This window comes from Cryptomeria japonica, chromosome 8 (assembly GCF_030272615.1).
Source record: "Cryptomeria japonica chromosome 8, Sugi_1.0, whole genome shotgun sequence".
Classification (NCBI taxonomy): Eukaryota; Viridiplantae; Streptophyta; class Pinopsida; order Cupressales; family Cupressaceae; genus Cryptomeria; species Cryptomeria japonica.
This window is the reverse complement of record NC_081412.1, coordinates 300,429,255-300,449,698: the sequence shown is the minus strand read 5'-3', so window position 1 is coordinate 300,449,698 and position 20,444 is coordinate 300,429,255. Positions and strand designations below refer to the sequence as shown.

General features: G+C 36.4%; 1 protein-coding gene across 1 annotated transcript in view; it reads left to right on the top strand.

Moving 5' to 3' along the window:
• Positions 1–17,248, top strand: part of LOC131060549 (uncharacterized) — a 57,007-nt gene extending 39,759 nt beyond the window's left edge. The window contains exons 3-5 of the mRNA XM_057993796.2: positions 16,171–16,228; positions 16,392–16,469; positions 16,698–17,248. Coding sequence (XP_057849779.1) covers positions 16,171–16,228; positions 16,392–16,469; positions 16,698–16,891 — 330 coding nt within the window. The 3' untranslated portion in view covers positions 16,892–17,248. The remainder of the gene's footprint in view (positions 1–16,170; positions 16,229–16,391; positions 16,470–16,697) is intronic.
• The last annotated feature ends 3,196 nt before the right edge of the window (positions 17,249–20,444 follow it).

Below are 20,444 nucleotides of genomic sequence, written 5' to 3'. Positions count from 1 at the left end.
CACAAACATGCATTTCCTAAACATGGACCAGATGCGGCAGTGGATGTTCGGAATTGGAAACCAGATTCCTTCCCTTATTTATGCAAACATTATGAAGAGCGGTATCTACCAGGCCACCAGATTTCCACAATCCATACAGTGCAGCGAGGTAATCCTAGAGTGTGCACAATGTTATGATCCCCGCTCCTGAATGATCAAGACTCCTAAGGGTGTTACTATTGCTTTCCTGGTTGAGGATTCCATGTGGTGCAGATACGAAAGATAGGACAAAGAATGAATATGAAGAAAATAACAAGAAGAGGATGGATGCATGTAAAACTATAGTAAACAAGGAATGGATGATTGAACCTAGGGCTCATCATTCCAAGGCTCCCAAGACACTCATGTGCACAGATTTGAAAGAGGAATATAGCGACTTGGTATTCTTGCTTAACCGAGTGATGGGAATGTCACAAGGTGCATTATATCATGGGTGGATGTTCTATTTTATCTAGGATTGTCTAAGGGGAACATTGATCAATTGGTCAAAAATCATAAGTGACAATCTGGATTTTCAGTTGAGGAATGTGGAGAGATCCAAATCATTTGCCATGTTTTCCTACCTCGTGTATGTACTTGCACGATTTGTCACTTACAAAGGGTTGATATATAGAGGCGAAGTCGGGAATGGACAAGGGCAGTACAAAAGTTATGAATGCTATCCACAACCGAACATGTATCAAATTGAAGATTATAAGAGAGTGGATGATGCATTCACCATGTACATCGCACATATGTTGCAGGGCGGAATTCACAAGAGGTTGTCCAAGGAGGCAACAAAGTTGATTGAGCAGTATGGATCATGGTACACACAGTTTCCCACTTCCACATACCTAAGGATTCATGAATTTCAATCCAATCCTTATAGGTTTCCTAGGTATCCTACAGACAAATTGATATTACTTGATGTGGTGAGACAACTTTTGGAGTTTGATTCTATCCAGAAGGAAAAACATAGAACATGGATGACATTTCCTATTTCGATAGGGAAGACATTGGAGGTTTGCCATTTCGCCACTGTAGCTAACACAGTTATCGAGGAACTTGCATTTTATTGCCTTGCGACATACAAGAGAAGAAAAAGATTTGATCCGAATAAGAAAGTTGGAAGGATCAAGGGAGATAAGTTTGTACACAAAGTGGACATAGAAGATTATTGGGCCAACCTAATGGACGAGCAAGCAGTGAAAAGAAGGATGTGGTCCAGAATGTCCGTGGATTTCATGAGGAAGTGTGGATTTTTCCTCAATCCTGATCAAATATTAGATGACAAGGATCATACACATCCTCAATATGAGAATGAAATGAAGAAGGCAATTCTATTGCTTAATTGGTCAGAACAAGAAGTGACAGAATTGAGTGTATTGATGAGAGAGGTTTTGAGTTTCTCCCGAGGATGGGTGGATAGACAGATGAACAAGTTAGTTGATATGGGTGTTATCTTCACATATGAAAAGATGAAACAGGAGGAATCCTCTTTGAAGATGATCAAAGAACTATCAACGACATACAAATTCATGTGGATGAGGAAAGTCAAGCTCCCAAGCAAAGGAAGAACACACCAGGAGAAGTCAAGGCTAGAGGGAAGAAGATTGAGGAGGTTAAGAAGAAGAAGCAAAAGATTATCATTCCTTCACCTTCCCTCAGCGTTTCATCAATCAAAGAGATTGAAGTGCCAGAACAAAACAAAGAGGTTGAACAATGTTCCAACACAGTGATATTACCAGAGAATGTTCAGGACTTACATGCCACCGCTACATCTTCTCCACCTAATGAAGATGATGATCAACCAGGATCTCTTACTGCCCTTTTGGAGGTTAGTTTGGGGAAGAATGTATATGATTTGACTAAGGATAATCCTGATGATGATGATGATGATGATGATGTTATCTCGACATTGAGAGAGCTTGATCAAGAGATGTGTCTCGATGATGGTATGGAGATGGCCGCTATTCCTGATTGGCTAATGAAGAGTATGGAGAAAAGTAAGAAGATGGTAGAGGTGCAACTGATAGACAACATTGATGACTACTTAGCCAGGAGCAACAAAGAAAAAGAATTGAAGAAGGCTGAGATTTTGTCACATATAGCTAGAGATGAGACAGGAATGCAGATTGCGCAGGTGGCTGTTCCTATTGGAGATGTGACGAAGGATGTTGCTACTCCCATGGATTTCCAGATTACTTCAGTTGCCCTTGGCCGTACTACAAAGGAATAGGAATTTCAGGAAATGGTGATACCCTCAAGGCAATCGATGCAAGATTGGACAGGGAGATAGAAAAGAAAGAGGAATATAAGAAATAAAATATTAGACTTAGAGAGTACATTGCAGGGATAAGGCGTGAGAATTCCACCCGTATTTCCCCTATTGCAGTTGATCATGGACTACATACAGATTACGAGGCAGCGAGAGATACACTTTCGGAAGTGAAGAAATGGGTTGAAGATACGAAGAGACAGGCAGATGATTTCCTTACTCATTTTATCCAGGCTTTTGACAGGACGATACTCATGTTCAGGACACAGGATCTAGAGGGAGTTTGGGAGGAATTTCGACCTATTCAGGAGAAGACTATTCCATGCCTCAGAGCCTTGAAGAGAATTCTTATGTCCACATTGATTAGAGAGAATATTGTGCATGATGGAGACAAATACGATTTCCATGGCTGGTATTGTTCATTGGCCATGAAGAAATCTACTTATGAGCACACACAAAAGGACTGTGCAGAGATGGAAGGATCAATTCATGATATCCAATTGATGATCCTCGCCTCAATTGAGGAATTATTGGGAGTTGATGTCAGTGAAGCCAGTGGTTTATACTTAGTAGAATTGAGAGACAAGATGAAGTTCATGTACTTCAATCAGTTGGACTCTTTGAAGAAGAGTCAGATGGATGACTTAGTTTATTTGTTGATTCACGTCCACAATTCGCAGAAGCTCATGTCAGATTGGGAGAACACCTTGGATGCTTGCTCGGATGCATTGGATGTGATTGATCTACGACAAGATACCTTACCCAGTGTTTCCATGGAGGAATTAGATTTTGTATTAGCTAGATTCTTGGATTATGCTGTGAGAGAAAGAGATGTATGGCAGAATCTTCTAGAAGATTCCCTATTTGATGACTAGGTGTCTTTCTATTGGGCCATATGTTGGTAGCTCCATTTTTTATGTAAACCCTAATTAGGGCAACTCTAGGGCTTTGTTGGCATGATCTTGGCCCTTGATTTTGATTGAATCTTGGCCATCCATTTTGTTTGAGACTCTATATATACCCCATTGCCTCTAATTTGTGAGAGAGATTTTTGAGAATTGTTGTTAGATGCTGCAGATTTGAATATAAATCATTGTTCGACTTGATGGTGATTTTTGTTTAAGTGTTGTCTTGCATTCAAGGTTCTCAATTCCTCCAAGTTAGATTAGAATTTGCTTTTAAGTTTGTTAGATTGAGTGAAAGAATTTTGTTGAATGTATTTGTGTGGAATCCATTTATCCATACCACTAGCCTCTTGCTGATTGTAAGCGTGCCTTGCGTGGTCAACCAGAAGTTTATGCAAGCTTAACTTCGATTATTATGCATCCATTGTTATGCATCAACTTGGATGGTATCAATGTCTGATGGTAGTAATTTGAAAATCTATGAAATACACCTTAGATTGCACTAAGCTTGTGTCAAAATCTGTTCGACTTGATGGTGAGACCTTGTGTAGTTTGGTTCCACTGAATTTGTTCATCACTTCTTGCATTCTAGGCTTTAGAATAAAATTCTGTAACCCTATTTCCTTTTACCACCTTTCTTTAGAAACTCGTTAGAATTAAATCAAGAGCTTCATTGTTAAATCCTAAGTTATCAGCACACCTATTCCATATTCATGATAATCAAAGTTGATTTGAACAATTGTGTAAGTCCTCAAGTGAAAACAACAATTCACATCGACCATTGAGTTACCCACATGTCAAGACTTGACTGTAGAAACCTTGGAATCATTTTAGTTGACCTTACCCTTAGCATCTGAGGTGATTTTGTTCAAGAGAGGGTAAAGTACTTTGGTATTTTATTTTGATGCTTGCATGTGCATAAAACACACATCAACAGGGAGCATCCTCAAACTCCATTGCATCCTTGCCATGCCTTCCCACCATATGATAGGGTCATTTTGAGCTGTAAGTGGCCCCATCTGCCTTGCACTCTGGTTTGTTGAATGTTGGTCTGTGAAGATTGACAAGACCAATCCATTGCTCTTGAAGTTTAGATGCTTCTTCAGCATTGTACATCTTTTAAAGGGCTTTTATAAATTCTTAATTCATCTCTTCATCTTCAAAAGGGGGCATTCTCCAAGTCCTTGGTGCGTCACATATTAGATTTAGAACATAGGCTGCCATGTGAAGCAGGGTGTTCATAGTTTCCTACATATTGTTGATATACAACTTTTAATAGATATAATATAAATTCTGCTTTATTTTTATTGCATTTTTTTAATAAATCTTGGACAGATCTTTTTTGTATTTTTTGGTAAGTATAAACTTTCTCTAATTGATTCACTTAATCAAGATTTAATTTGATCTTATCATCAGAAATCATTTATTTCTCAAATAGCGTATATTATTGTTGTACTATTGTGTCACAACAAGCTTAATATGCTCCTTATATAGTCCCAAATCAAGATCCTTTTTATGAATTGCTTGCTTCATTTGGTCAAGCATGACGTCAAGTGTTTCATTAATTTCACCAAAACTAGGATAGGTTGTATCAACATACTTAATCACTTGCACAATGGGTTAGATTAATCATTAAAGAGAAAATGTTTACTTAATTCTGATTTAAAATTAAAATATAATAAATTTCAAAATTTAAAATACAAAAAACGAAAAATAATGATGATCAAGTAAATTTCATTAAAGTGGACAACCAATCATCATCAAGGATTTTTCGCTTCACACTCTTCTCTTCAATTGTTTGGCCTCCACTACCTACACCATCAACGTTAACCATTATTAATTTTATAGGCTTGTTAACCTCAAGCATCCTCTCTAAGAAGCTAAAATAACTGGCATATCTAGTCACCTGCTCCACTTAGCATTAACCATCGTTAATTGTAGAGACTCTTACCTTCAAGCATCCTTTCTAACAAGATAAAATGAATAAATATCTAGTCTCCATAGGTTTTTAAGGAATTTTTTGAGTGTCATGAAGAGAGATATTGAGTTGTGATTGTTGCAAATGAACACCTGTTTGTTGTTAGCTTTTGCTTTCACAATTGTCACCCAATCTATCTCTCAAATGTCTTTCAGTGTACCATTCAACACGTGAACACACTTGGGGTCAATGTGTTTCCAAACACCCTCTACCATCATGCCAACTAGTCTACAAACTTGTCAAGTTATTGATAACCCGTATAACATTTGAGGCCTCAACCTCCTCTATGGCCTCACTCAAAATCTGAAATTGGAAGTCTACATCCTTGTTCTTCCCTAAGCAATCAACAACCTTAGGAAAACAAGAGCCGATTGTAGATGTAGTACGATATTTATGAGTAGTTGATTCTTGATATTATTTAATATTGCTAATCATTTACAAATATTTTTCTCATATGAGCATCAACATGAGACCATTACAAGCTCTTGCAAGCACAACTATGAGACTAATATTAGCTCATTTTGAGCAAGCAAATCAACCTATGAAAAACCAATAGTCACAACTTAGAAATCCACACCACCACACTAGAAGTCAACTATGGAAGACCAAGAGTCACAACTTAGAATTCCACATTAGATGTCCCTTTTGGATTTGAACTTGGATCTCCACAATGAGAACTCAATGCTTTAACCAATTAAGCTCAATCCCTTGGACGATTTTTAATATTAGTCTACACATCCATGACAATTGAGCAACCCATCATTAGCCAAGTTTGCCTCATGCTCTCTAACAACAAACTCACCTTAGAATACTCTTTATCAAGAAGGGTTGTATGTAGTATATGTTCTCTAGAGGGCATATGAGGAACCAATGAATTTATCTCTATCAACAGTTCTTTGAAATAGGGAGAATGTAGCACATGAAATGGTATGGCAAGGTTAAAAAACAATTTGGCAACTGTGAATCTACCCCTTCTTGTGATTTCATATTCAATATCCCCGCAACATTTATATTCTTTTTCTTTCCTTCAGTAGAATCTTCTCCCTTTTGAAATAATAGATTGTAGACTCTATTGGTACACACTTTTTTCTTGCCTCACCCTCCACGTACAACCTAGACGCCTGAGGTCTTTTCATCTAGGCTTATTTTTTTAACTACTTACTGCATGTCCAAATATGTACAAAAGATGATTGTAAATCTTTGTTTATTTGCCTTTGAAATCTTTGTTGCATGCATGACAACCAATGTCTAACTCGGATTATTTTTTCTTGTCCTTGTGTATAGGAGCTGAAAATTGCAAAAGGGTTATTTGGGATTGAATGGGTCCCTTGTATAAGATTTTTGGATAGTGGAAGTGTATTCAATTGGGCTACTATGATATCCTAAATTGGACAAACTAGAACTTTAATCCATATGTTGTTGGGAACTCTTATCTCAAATCAAGAATCATGGAATGGTATATTGACAGAAAGTTACAATCTCTTCAGCCGACATTTCCCTTTTAGTTTAGCATTCACCATGTAGCACTTTCAATGAACTTCCTCAACCATTTACCTCTTCGTGCAATTGTTGTCCAGATGAGATTCTTTTTCCAATGATTTGTGTTCCCACCACTTCCACTTAGGTCATCACTTCATTTGGAAGATTGCGATTACTATAGATGTGGGTGTTCATGAACCACAAAATGGCATCCCAAAATTGTCAAATGCCACTAAAATACAACTTGTTGTGTTGTCTGTAGATATATGAATTCCTTTGCCCTTTACTAGCTAATGACAATTGTGGAATATTACGTCCAACAACAATTATTTACACATCAATTCTTCACAGCCTCTCCATCATTAAATCTTTTCCTTTCTTTGTCATTGATAAAATATAATTAAGTAATTTGAATAATCATTTGAAATCAGATTACATTACAATCGATATAATCAAATTACTTGAATGAAACACAATGGAGATGCGGATTTTGTGCCAAATCCAATATCTGAAACACATGTAATCTTTGGAAGAGATTATCACTAATGATCTTGAGGGTTTTTGTCCTCAAATTGGAATGTAGAAGATGGAGGTTTTCGCAACCAAGATACACCTTCAACAAAAACAGGGTTTTGTTTGGAAATTGAAAATTCTGAAGAAATTTTGAAAGGCTCAACCATAAAGAGAATTTGATAATGATAATATAATTTTCTTCTCCTTGCTTGGTCTCTCTTAAATAGAGTTTCCTTATTTTTCCCTCCAAAAGACACTACTTTTCTTATTTCTTTCATGATGCTTGATTGATATTTGAGAGGAATTATTTAAAATTAACTTTAATTATAAGAGATCTTATTCTATAATTAATTTTACTTGAGATTGTCTTTATTATAATTTTAATCTCATTTCTTTAGTGCAAATTTCCCAAGACCCATGGAAAATGTATGATGGGTGTTTTAAGTTTATGTTAGTTTAATTTTGAAGAATAGATTTTATCTATGTTTTGTCGAGTTACACAACGAACAATGTTCACATGAGTGATGAGAGTCAAACAAATTAATAGTACTACTTAATTGCTTCCATAATTCATGTCAAACAATCAATGTGCCTATGACATAAATAATACTGCATACATCGGAATCATTTTGACTTTGCATTTACTCCAATTCAATGTGATTTTCATATGAGTTTTGTCAGACACACGATGGGAAATATGTGATGTGTTGTCCTTGTTTCTTGAGTTGGGAAAGCATAGTTAATGTGTTGTCCTTGTTTCTTGAGTTGGGAAAGCATAGTTAATGTGTTATCTAGCTTTTTTCCCTTAGAAAGCTAAAAAAAAAACAAAAAAAACCGCTATGTTTTTTGGTTGAAAAAGTCAGCTGGAAAATTGGGGACAGTTGGCCATCCCCAATAGGGTCGGGGGATGTCCAGGAATCCCTTGGCTGTCTCGAGGACAATTGGCCATCCCCGAGATGTCCCCTTCAATTGGGGATGTCCCTGGACAAAAGATGCATTTTGAGGATGCCTGGGAAACTTCCCCAAGGCGTCCCCCGTCCTCGGAATGTCCCTTGTATAGATTCTTGGCCTAAAACCATAGGGGATGCGTTCTTGTGTACCCCCGTGTATTATAGCTACTTCTTGTTAAGCCTACAACACTCCCATACCTAGAAGAACTATACCTTCACGACTTGTTCGTTGGAACTCGATCTAATCACTTCCATAATTCTCACTATAGTTCATGTTGTTTTCTCTTAAGTTTAAAAACAGCCGTGAACATAAAAACGCCCCCAAAAAGTGTAAATATTTGAAACTTTGAGGGACAAAATAAATTTGGAAAGGATTTGTGAAAATGAACGATGGATGCCAAATATACCTGAAACGTTATGATTTTGATGCTTTCTTGTCTTCTTCTTAGTGCTTTTCTTATTTTCTTTTCCTCTCGTTCTTTGTCTTCTTCTCACAAAATAAAAAATGATAAGTTTAGGAAATGAGGGAATTTTATGTTTTTAATATAAGTGTCTTAATTTTAGGTCTGGAGTTGTGTAAAGGGGTGTGGGTGGCCTTGTAGGTCCTCTCAATCCCCATTTGCCACCACTCCCTTTTTCCAATTTTTGACTTTTATGCTTGCTGGGCCGTAGGAGATGGCTGGCCTTCCCTTGATTGTCTTGGGGATGATCAGCTTGCTCCTGCAGTATTTTTGGGACGTCACTAATTTGTTTGATAAGCCGAGACAGCCTTGAGGGTGTGTTTCCTAGTTGACTTCCCTAAAATGTCTCCATCTTCAATTGAAGTATATTCACAAGTTGTTTTGTACTGTATGCAGAACCCCTTTGCTTCTAGTTCACCTTCACTTTTGAATCTAAATTCTTATAATGCATCGATTATGTTTAGAATTTGCCGATTCTAACTAAATATTTTCATCATCTCTAAGATTTTTAATTTTGTTAGTGCTAAATATAATTTTTAGTTTTTGAGTTAGAAAGCAGTCTATCTTTATTTATATCCTTTAATTTTTTTTTCTCAATGCGTTGTTCTTAATTGTATCCTCAAATACAACATGAAGGCAGTGTTACATGGAGATGCGCCATTGGACTTTTTCAGCAGTTCTCACGTCCCGGAAATGTGGGTGGTGTCCCCATGTAACATTTCCTTCATGTTGTATTTTAAGATAAAATAAAAAAGTATAGCATTCATTGAATTTGGAAATATTAATCGATGAGCAAACATTTAAAAGAAAAGAAATAAATACAAATGGAATGCTTTCTAACAAAAAATCTATAAATAGTATTAGGAAGGAATTGAGAATATCCAAAAGCTTAGAGATCACAAATATTTAATTAAAATTGAGAAATTCTAAACCTAATCAATGGATTCCAAGAATTTGGATTCAGAAGTGGAGGTGACCTAGGTGGTGCATATAATATAGAACAACTGTGAATAAAGCTTCAACAAAATATGGAAATTCTTTAGAGTTATGTTAGCCACAAGTTGGCTACACATATCCTCATTTACAGTGTAGGTTAAGAGCATAGCATGCACCTCCCCTTTAAAACAACATTGTCCTCGTTGACAAGCATTGTATGGTTTGTGAGAATTCTTCATCTTCCCATGTTGCAGCTTCATAGGCCAGATTATTCCACTTGATTAGATATCCTGTAATCATCCTCATCTATAGCCATTTAGTGTGTCTTTGAAGGATTTCCTCAAGTTCCAAAATGATTTTGTTTTTCTCATTAGGTTTTGGTGACTCTGTCTTGGTTGGAATTCTACATTGCTTACCTGTTGCTTCATAATGTTCCATGTCTTTGCCTTTTTCTCATTAAGACTAGAGACTACCTCGTGGCGGTGCCAAATGTGTTCTATTGCTCTAAACTTTTTGTCTACCCTCAACTCAAGGAAGAGGTGATGGATGGTGGTTGGTGCCGTAGTACTAGTTGAATGACATGATCATGATCTACTTTTGGAGGAAATCCTGTGACACATCCCTAACAACTACCATTTACACATCTTTAATTGCCTGTAGATTTGGTTGAGTAAGAATCTTTTGATTCTTCTTCTGGCATATCCATCATTGGTGACACGTTCTGACATCCTGTATGAATGCAAACATTTGGATCAAGATTGGCTTGTTCAGATGTTTCACCTTGATTGATTGGGTTTTGGGTTTATTGCTTTGATTGTGAGAATGGTATCTTCTGGATTGATTCCAGCCATTGCCCTTTGTCGTTGTTCTTTCATTTTAGATTTGATGCTATCCATTGCCCTTTCCCATTATTCTTTTATTTCAGACTTGGTAAAATCTTGTAGTTTATAATACTATATTAATATATACCATTGCCCTTTCCCACTATTCTTTCATTTTGAACTTGGTGCTAGCCGTTTCTCCTTTTACTTCATACTGCATATTGCACATGCTTTTTTCCAACTGGTTCACTTTGTCATCTATTGTGGAGGAAGTAACAATTGAGTTCCCACCTGATCCAAGCTCCAGGTTTGTGTCCTCTTTGTCAGAGCTCTTTCCTGTTCTATAGGAATTCTTAGCCCTACCTCTAGTCTGTGGACTTACCATGCTAAGGCATGACCATGCAAAATCTAAATTTTTAGCTGCCCAAAAAACTTGATCAGATGATTTCAGAATTGTTGGCCACAATCTTAAAATTTCAAAGAGCAGTCACCTAGTGATCATTTTCAAGTTTTCCAAAAATGTAAACAAATTTATTAAAATTCCAAAATTTGCAACCTACAGTTCAAATTTACGATAAACTCTAAAAGAGCAGTCCCCTAATGATTTTTGCTTTTCCAAAAATATAAACAAATTTTAAAAATTGCAACCTACACAGTGAATTTACAAGAAAATCCAAAATTGCAATAACTTACTCAAAACGGCTACGAATGGTTTCAATTTGGGACTGTAGGTAGACCAAATATTTTGTTTTAATCCTTCAGAATTCAGATTTTTTTTTTTTCAGCCCTAGGGGTGATTTTGTTGGAAATCTTTATTTTGCAATAACTTCTTCAAGTCTGCTCCAAATGACCTCAAATCTGGACTACATCAATTTCAATATGTGCTTTATCAACCCTCCAAAAAATCAGAAAGAACATCGCCAAAGCGAGAGATATGCCCTTCGCAATTTTACCTATCAAATGATTTTTTTTGCTTTGTTCCTTGCCTTTTGGATGCCAAGATTATGTTTTGATATTGCTTGTAATGAAATAACTTTCACAAGAGAAGAGTTTAATAGGAAATCTGCTGCAAATACTTAATGATAATAGGCCACTTTGAGAGGGAAACCTCCCAAGGCACTTTGAGGAAGCTACCTACAATAGTCTTTAATAAGAACACAATATACAATATGATGATGATAATTAACCTCTACCTCCTATATATACCATATTCGTGGCATGGATGCCAGCCAGGCCAACCTAACTGCCTATTTGAATTCATAAATGATCATATAACTTATTTAAGGGTCATGCTAGCCTCAAGTTGGCTATACATATCCTCATTTATGCTATAGGTTAAGGTTGTAGTAATGTCCTGGCTAGAGGTTTGATTTTCTAGGTGAAGTGAGTTGCCAGTCTGTATGTTGGAGAATCTGTAGTGTCATTTCTATTTGCTTGCTAGGAATATGCATTTCTTGGGACATTTGTTAACAAGGAAGTGGCATGGGAGGGTATTTCTCAGAATGATTATTTTGTTGTCGGAGACTGTTGTTTTAGGGAATGTGTATTGGCTGGAAAATGAAACAAAAAATCCTTTCTCAGCTCATCAAATGCTCATGTTGAGCATTTACATGCTGTAAAATGCTATTTGGTTGTCTTAGTTCTAACTTCTAGGAATAACCATTTCTAGTATTTTTTCATTCTTTCTTTTTGTAAATCTATATTGTTGCCTATGAGACTCACTCAGATCAATTATATGATTAAAAGAAATACAAAAAAGACACTACCACAAAAATAGCTGGTATCTAGCTCAAACCTCCCATCCCTTCTTTCCCCATTTCTGGGAATGTCTAGGAAGATGAGTGCTAGGAAATTATTGGTGTCAGGAGAATGCAAAATTTATTTCCCAAGTTCTTGTTCCTATCGTAGATGTTGGTTAACAAAATTTGCCGTTTAACTCTGTTTTCTCATGCCCAAACAAATGGCAAGTGAAACCATTAGTTGAGTCAGATGTAATGATATTTTATACGTGCTCTCTGCTTATTTTACAAGGTGCAACTACCTTCTAATAAAACGTAATAAATGAAAACCATGCATGCTTTTAGAACAAGATAGAATGCAAAGATTCTATACTGAACAATCAAATTGTAACAACCTCTAATTTAATGACTGTCATAATATCCATTCAAAGATGAATTATTCACAACAGATACTCAAATATGAAATTTTAATTACTTCTGAAAACAATAAGAAATTATCTAAAAAGAGATGCATTCCACATAAGAAGAATACACCATTAGATCATCGTGACTCTCAGGAATCAATTCAGATATTTTTCATTAATTGCATTACATCCTTCTTTCTTCTTCCCCATCCATTCTTATTTATAGCTAGGTTTTAATAACTATCATCAGAGGTAATGGCTTCTTGAGGATAGCTGTTATAAAGTTAAACAAGACTTGAAGAAAAATGACTTTTGCAGAGCCATGCCACATTCTTCTTCGAATATTTGGGGGGACATGTCTTTCTCATTTATATTCTTCATGCCATCAAGATTCAAGATCATATTCTATTCTTGGTGGTATCAAAAGGACCAAAATTTCAAGCATAATAATCAATTACCCAGAAGAATTCTACAATACTGGAATTCAGCGAGTTTGTATAGACTCAGAGGAAGTATATTTCACGGGACCACATGAGGAACATTCAAGGCCTTCAAGATAACCTGCCTGAAAGGGACACCCTAAAGAGATGAGGGTAAAGAAATGGGATAAATTGATTCTAACTTGTCTCTTTACTTCTCTGCAACTTCTTTCGCGAAGGGGAAAACTTAGAGCTCTTGTTGTTGCTTTTTCGAGACGAAAAAAAGAAGTTAGAAAGATGGCGGTCATTTTCAAAGATTAAGACATTAAATGCATTTAATTTTGGTGGCTACGGTACTGCAACTTCTCTTGAAAGTTGTGCTAACACGCTTCTAATGTCTTCTATCATCTGCTGGTTATGAATGAACTAAATTGTCTGATGTCACGAAAAGACAGTGCCTCGAGAGCTGGAAATGCTTTGAGTCGGGCAGTTGGCAAAAAGTTGAACTGCTGAACCAGGTTAGCGAAGAATACATAGGTTCCAAAATATCCTGATTGACCAATTATAAGAATTCATACATCATGAAGACCGACAACATTTTAAGAAGGGTCGGATGGTTGGGGATTTCTTGAACTTGCGGATCCAAAGGAAAGGTTTGGGGACATGTTAGCCTGTCGACTAGGTACAAAGGTTCGATGAAAGCCTAACTGTAAACAAGACTTGGCAATGCTCAGTGAATGTGTCAGGGCGAAGAGTGATATATGAACTCGTATTTTAGGCTTAAGGTGGGAAAAATGAAAATTTCAGAAATTGAGGCAACAATAGAGAAGGTGGAGATTTAGCTTGTGGTGAAAATCGTAACTGATAGTGATAATCCACTGATCCGATGATTTGTAGGAATGTATGTGGAGGTTAGATATCCTCAGGTGTGTATCGATCTTTGCATAGCCCATTCCTATGAATCTAATATTAGAGAACCTAAATGATGTAAAAGTATGAGAATTGTAACAATACAAGGAGATTCTGAAATTCATCTTTAACCAGAATATTCCTCGAGCAACATGTTTAAACAGTTTCTAGGTTAGATCTGTTGAAAACCACTGAGATGTGACAAGTGCACTGATCAGAATTTAATGGTAATGAGCATCTTCTTGAGTTTAAGCTGGTGATGTTGCCCTTTTCTTGAGTAAACAGTGGTCTGTATGAAAGCTTGACGATTCAGAAAAGACATTTGAATTGATGTCATGGTATACCTATAAATGATTATTGGTTGTGTATAACTGAGTTTATCATTGTGTGCACAGAATCTATGATTTCCTAAATTGGGAGAAGTGACATAGATAAGCCTTGTGTGTCAAAGATCTATGAAAGAATGCAATATGTGACGAAGGAAACAATTGCATTATAGGAGCAAATGAAAGAACCTCTGCAGATGAAGGCTTGATTGAACATGTAAGGAAATAATCATTGAAATACTAGGTAATGTCAACACCCCATTTTTTGCCATATGCATTGAATCCCAAATATTGTTGTGAAGACTAATTAATAACAATGGGAAAAGAAGGCTCCTGATCCAGGTGGAAATTCGACATGAGAGCCTTGTTCACACATGCATATCCCAACTATGCTTGTGCTGGGTGCAGCTGGGTTAATGGGCCATGGTCTCTCTGGGATGTGAAGCAGTGGTCCACCAACAGTTGATTCACCTGAACATTGAGAAATGTGCGGTCCCTAGTTTTTTAACTATATCCACCCAAACATTTAAAGAGTATGCAGTCCCTAATTTTGTCACTGTTTGTTACCCTACTACAGTTACTTGGCTGCAGGCTTGTCATATTTTCAATATGAGTGAGTTTTCTTCTACAACTGCTTTTTGGATTCTACATACGAAATATTTCTTCTTTTGATGTCTTTTCATTTCTTATTATTATTATACATAGTTGTATAAAAACTTACTCCTGAATGTGAGGGAGAGGAGAGAGACTCATTCATCTCTTCCAATAGAATGCCACTTTTACAATTATATGCATCTTTTGGATTCTTATACGAAATTTATTTTGTTCCCTTTTTCTTATTTATACTTGTTTCCACATATAACACATCTGAATTCTAGCAAATTAGAGTCATGTCCCCCAGATGGCTCCTTAGGTTCAAATCTGCTCCACGCAGAGACTTGTAGGTAGCTGAAGGGCTTTAAAAAGGCAGTTTTGAAGATGTTCCCAGTTTCTAGTCAAACTTCAAAGGTGTGTAAATTTTTTTAAGAAACAGCTTCCGGATTGAAGACTTTGTAGACATCTCATCATAGATGATGGGATAGATCTTGGATCTATACAAAGGTGGGCCTTGTGTGGAGTAGGTGAATAATTTTCACATATAGCTTTTCAGGTCCTTTCATTGGTGTTGTCTATTTCTTCAATCGCAGGGAGGAATTGAAGTAGTTATACCTTTATCCATGTGGTAAACTGTAATATATGGATTTCAAAGAATGTGGTAGATTTTTCAATACACACACCAAACTATGCCTTATATCCAAGAAGAAAATAGAGTATGATGAAGGGCTTACAAAGTAGGGTGATGTGGATCTCACAGATCTCAAATTGGACTCAAATTCAGGATTGTTCTGTCCAATTTGATCGCATAGGGACATATAAGAGGTCTACATTCTGTACAGGTATAGGTTGAATGATCAGTCAAACAATTGCATGTTCTGGTTATAAAAGTAGGAAGATTTCATTGAACATTTAAGGAAATAATTTTTGAAAGATGAGTTCAATGTACGATTGAATCTTTTTCAATTTTTTTTTCCTTACGTGTTAAATTTTTTCTGTCTACTGTATATTATATTTACCGTTTGTTTAGTCATATTCTGTTTGTGTTTTATATCTCTCTCTATTTCCAAAAAAATTGAATGTATCATCTCTCTAATGCTTATTGGCTCTAGAGAAAATTACAGACTAGAGTGAAATGAGTACGTGTCTGATGAGATTCATGAAATGGGTATTATACATTGAATGAGATTTGGCTTCCTAATTTTAGGTTATTCCATTTAGGATGATGGTTACTTTAACGCGCTGTCCAGAGTTGCACTTTGGTAAATTTATAACATTTTTTTAGCTTTGGAAATACGACACCTTTGGCACTTTATTATGTTCACATGTTTCAAACTTAGTTTGTGTTAGTGTTTGTATTGACGTTTATCATTTTAGTTATTTAGTTTTTTTCTTTGATATAAATTTTATGTTAGACTAATATTTTTAAGTTATCAACAGGCTGTGGCAACAACTACAGTGTTAGCAAAGAAATCTGGTGCAAAGGTCACTGTTATTGGTATGTTGTACAGTTTAGTCTTGGACTGACCTTTAGTTTTAAGTCAAAAGGCAAAATTTTCCACTCAATTTAAACGATTAACCATTAGTGCTTGTTATTAGTTTTGTGCTGGATTTTTCTAACACAAAAGAATGTGGAATCTGATGATTGATTGCATGTGTAGTTATTGATGAAAATGAAAAGGATGCAATAGCAGATCACGATGCACGGTTATCTACCATTCGTTGGCATCTGGCTCAAGGTTTCCTTGCAAGCAACACTTCTGTTTTATTGTATACGAATATTTTCTTCAACTTAGATAAGTTGCTTAATTGTTTGGCATGGTTTGTTCCTTGCCTGTAGTCCTATTCATTCCTTTCATCATTTGTTTTGGGTGCGCCAGCTTGCATAGTTTATTTTTTAATTACTAAAGGTAATGCTATCTTAATCTACTTTAATTATGTTGATTTTGAATATCTCTTGGTGTCAGGGGGTTTTGAGGAGTTTGGATTGATGGAGAGACTAGGTGAAGGAAAGAAGCCTACAGCTGTTATTGGAGAGGTTGCAGATGACTTAAATATTGATTTAGTTGTGATTAGCATGGAGTCGATTCATTCAAAGCATGTGGATGGAAATTTGCTGGCAGAGTTCATTCCCTGCCCCGTTGTCTTGCTTCCACTGTAGTTAATCCTCTAAGGTAGATTGGCAACCATTTAAATTGCCTTTTATGAAGAACACAAATGTGACATCTCTGTTCTTTGTTGTCGCTGGTATGTATTCTCATTGAAAAAATTATCCTAGGAAATGTATCTGATGATTTTTGGAGTACTTTAAGGGTTCATCTTCTGATTGGAGAAAACTTGTAGAGTCTGTTAAAGAATGTGAAAGTTTTGAGTCTTTGACTCATGAATGGGGATGTCTTTGTATATAATCTCGGGAAATAATGCCTCAGGGTAAAAGGTGCTAGTTATTGCTCTTTTATCACCTTTGAAGAATACATATGCAGGAGAATTAAATTATTGACTCATTTTACCTGTGGCATTGGTTTTAGTTCAGTTATGCTATTCTGAAAGTAACAAGTTTCACTAGTTGCTTCACAAACAGATAAGTTTTTATTTAAAAAATTTATGCAATAGCAATCACCAATCATAGACATTTATTATATTGTCAATGCGGAACATTTGTTGTCTCTGTCTCTGTACATAGTGACTTTTCATTGCTGTCACGTCTTTCTCACCTTATTTTCCAGGCATCATATTTTTTCTCTTCCACTTTTTGTTTTATAAATTTATAAAAATTACTGTTTACAAAATCTTTCAGCAGCCTAAACAATTATAAGTTACCTGTGTACTTATAGCACTTGTCCTAGATCACTGGGCTGCTGTTATTTATTGCAAATGATGTACTGAATAGTTTATCCTTCACAGAAGCGGTCATTGCACAGAAGTTCTGTAATATCGGTGATAATGCATGAAATAGAGAAGCAATTATATGCCCTCAGAAGGGCCACCATCACAACTGATGCACAAATTCTGCTGGAAACTATTCTTGCTATTTTGCATACCATAGCATACAAGTATCAAATATAGTGGTATCAGCGAGCTTAATTTTCATTCTTTCCAAATCTGAATGCTTTTGGATATCAATGAAGTTAAAGTGGTATCAGCGAGCTGGCAATGGGCAAGACAGAGAGCTCAAAGAAAGGCAAGGTAGAGCAGCAAATGTAATTATTAAAGGTGTGAAAGAATTTGGGAGAGATGAACGTACTCTTGTTTTGCAAGTGATTTTCTTAGAAACATGGGGGTTTGGCAAGGACAAATTTGCCAAGCGTGGAGGGTGGGTAAGATATGTGAGGAGAGAACTAGACCGATAAAAGTCATCATGTCAAGCGTTCGTGACAAGTAAAATCTTTTAAGTAAGAAGCAGCACTTGAGGGGTTCTCACTTCTTTTTGGATGAAGATTTAACTGTTAAGCAACAAGAGGAAAGAAGAGAGGAAGTGGTAAAGGTTAGAGCAGCAAGAGATGAGGGTAGAAGAGCATGGTTATACAAGGGTAGAGCCGTTATTTGCCCATTTTGGTCCTTATTCTAAATCAGCACAACAAACTCAGAGCAAAGAAATGGCAGCAAATTCTTTAGGAGGAAGCGGAGCAACAAGGCCCACATGGGCAAATAGGAATGAAGACTCGACTTTGAGTCTCGTGGGCCAAAACAAATAGCAATCAATTTCCACCCAGGTTCACTTAAGCGTAGTTTGTTGGAATTGTAGAGGTTATCCATGGAGGCGTGGCCCTGGGTTAGGACCTATTGTAGAAGGTAGAGACATTATTTGTCTCATAGAGACATGAGCATGAGGGTTGCAGGACTTCGCTGTTTGAGGGATATTCGAAAATGGCAGTGTGGAACAAGGCAGCGTGAAATGGCAAGGGGCACGGGGGTATAATGGTTTTAGTAAGAGAAAAAGGTGGTCATATCATTCAATTTGAAAGAGAAGATTCAAATAAACAGTTCCTTTGGCACAAAATTTGTGAAAATGATAACATCATTAGAATTGTTGCATGTTATTTTGCACCGGAAGTCTCAAAAAGTTACAATAAAAATGGGATAGATCAAAAAGACCCCTTTGCAGCCTAAAAGAAAGACATTGTAGAGTATATCTAGCAAGAGGAAGTCCTTTTGGTAGGTGATTTTAATGCTAGGACTGCAAGTGAACAAGCTAGCATTCTTTGTTGTTAAGAAGATTGCAATTCTATTTGGCTCATTGAATTAAGAAAACATCAATGGACAAAAGTTTCAGAAGACAACAAAGGTTTCAACCACTTTGGAGAGGATTTGCTTAATTTGTGTAGCACTTTTGATCTAATCATTTGCAATGGTATCAACAGATTGGAGAAGTTTGGTAATTTCACTTGTAATAGTTACAACGGGGCAAGCCTTGTGCATTATGTAATCAACTCTCAAAGTTTATGTGAGAAAATGGAGGAAGTTTTGATTGGTGAGCAACATTGGGATTTGAAGTCAGACCATAAACCAATTTACTCTTTCTTGGACTGAAAAACAACAACAGGGGATGAATTCTCAGTGTCTTCCTCAATCTCAGTCAAAGGGCATAATTCTTTAGCCCAAACAAACTGTGATACCTTCAAGATAACTCTTGAGAGGCTTTTTAAGAGGGAGAAAATTTTGTGTCACGGTCTGCATAGTCACGAGTTAACCAATTTAATTCATAGTGCACTTGCAGAGTGTAAAAGAATAAAAAATGAGAAATAAGATACAAATTGTTTTCCGGTCAATGCTTGGTTTGACGAAGAATGTAAAATGGCAAGGAAATTTCATAAAGATTCAAAAAAATCAGAATTAAACATTAAAAGTTACAAACAAATTTTAAGAAGGAAAAAAGTTGATTTCATGATCACAAGGAGAGAGGAGTTTATCTTCCTTGGTAAAAATAACCCCAAGTTATTTTGGAAGGGGCTTCAATCGCAAAAGAAGCAAATTGTAAATAATATCACAGCTACTCAATGGTTTGACTATGCAAGGCAGCTTTATGAGCAAGTTTTTGAGATTGATCCCCCATCCTTGGTCAATACTGTGGCAAATTTGTTCACCAGACGAGATAGAGACGAGAATTAAGAAATTGGGTGTTGGAAAAGCAAAAGACTTGTTTGAGCTTCAAGTTGAGTTTCTAAAATGGGGTATGAAAACTCTCGCTCTACACATTATGAAAATATTCAATGACATCATTTAGCGTGGTTTCCCTAAAGATTGGACAACTAGCCTTGCTATCCCTCTTTTCAAGAGTGGTGATGTCAACAACCCATCCAACTACAGGACAATTATGATTAGTCCTTTATTTGCAAAACTTTTTGGCAGCATGATAGAAAACATAATTAGCAAATGGGCATAAGTAGAAGATAAACGTGCAAAGGGACAAGCTGGTTTTAGGCTTAAACATTCCTTAGTAGATCATTGTATTACTTTGAGGCATATCATTGAGAAGGTTTGGGAGAAAAAGGAAGAAGCTTTTTGTTGCTTTGTCGATTTCAAAAAGGCTTTTGACACGGTCCCTAGAAATAAGCTTTGGCATAGGATGGAGGAGCTTGGGATTTCTTTGCATCTTAGAGAAGTTGTTCATAGGCTCTATGAAGAGGTTAAAGTTAAAATCAAAACCTTAGCTGACATTTCAGAGAGCTTTAGGAGTGATATTGGGGTCAAACAAGGGTGCCCCCTATCCCCTA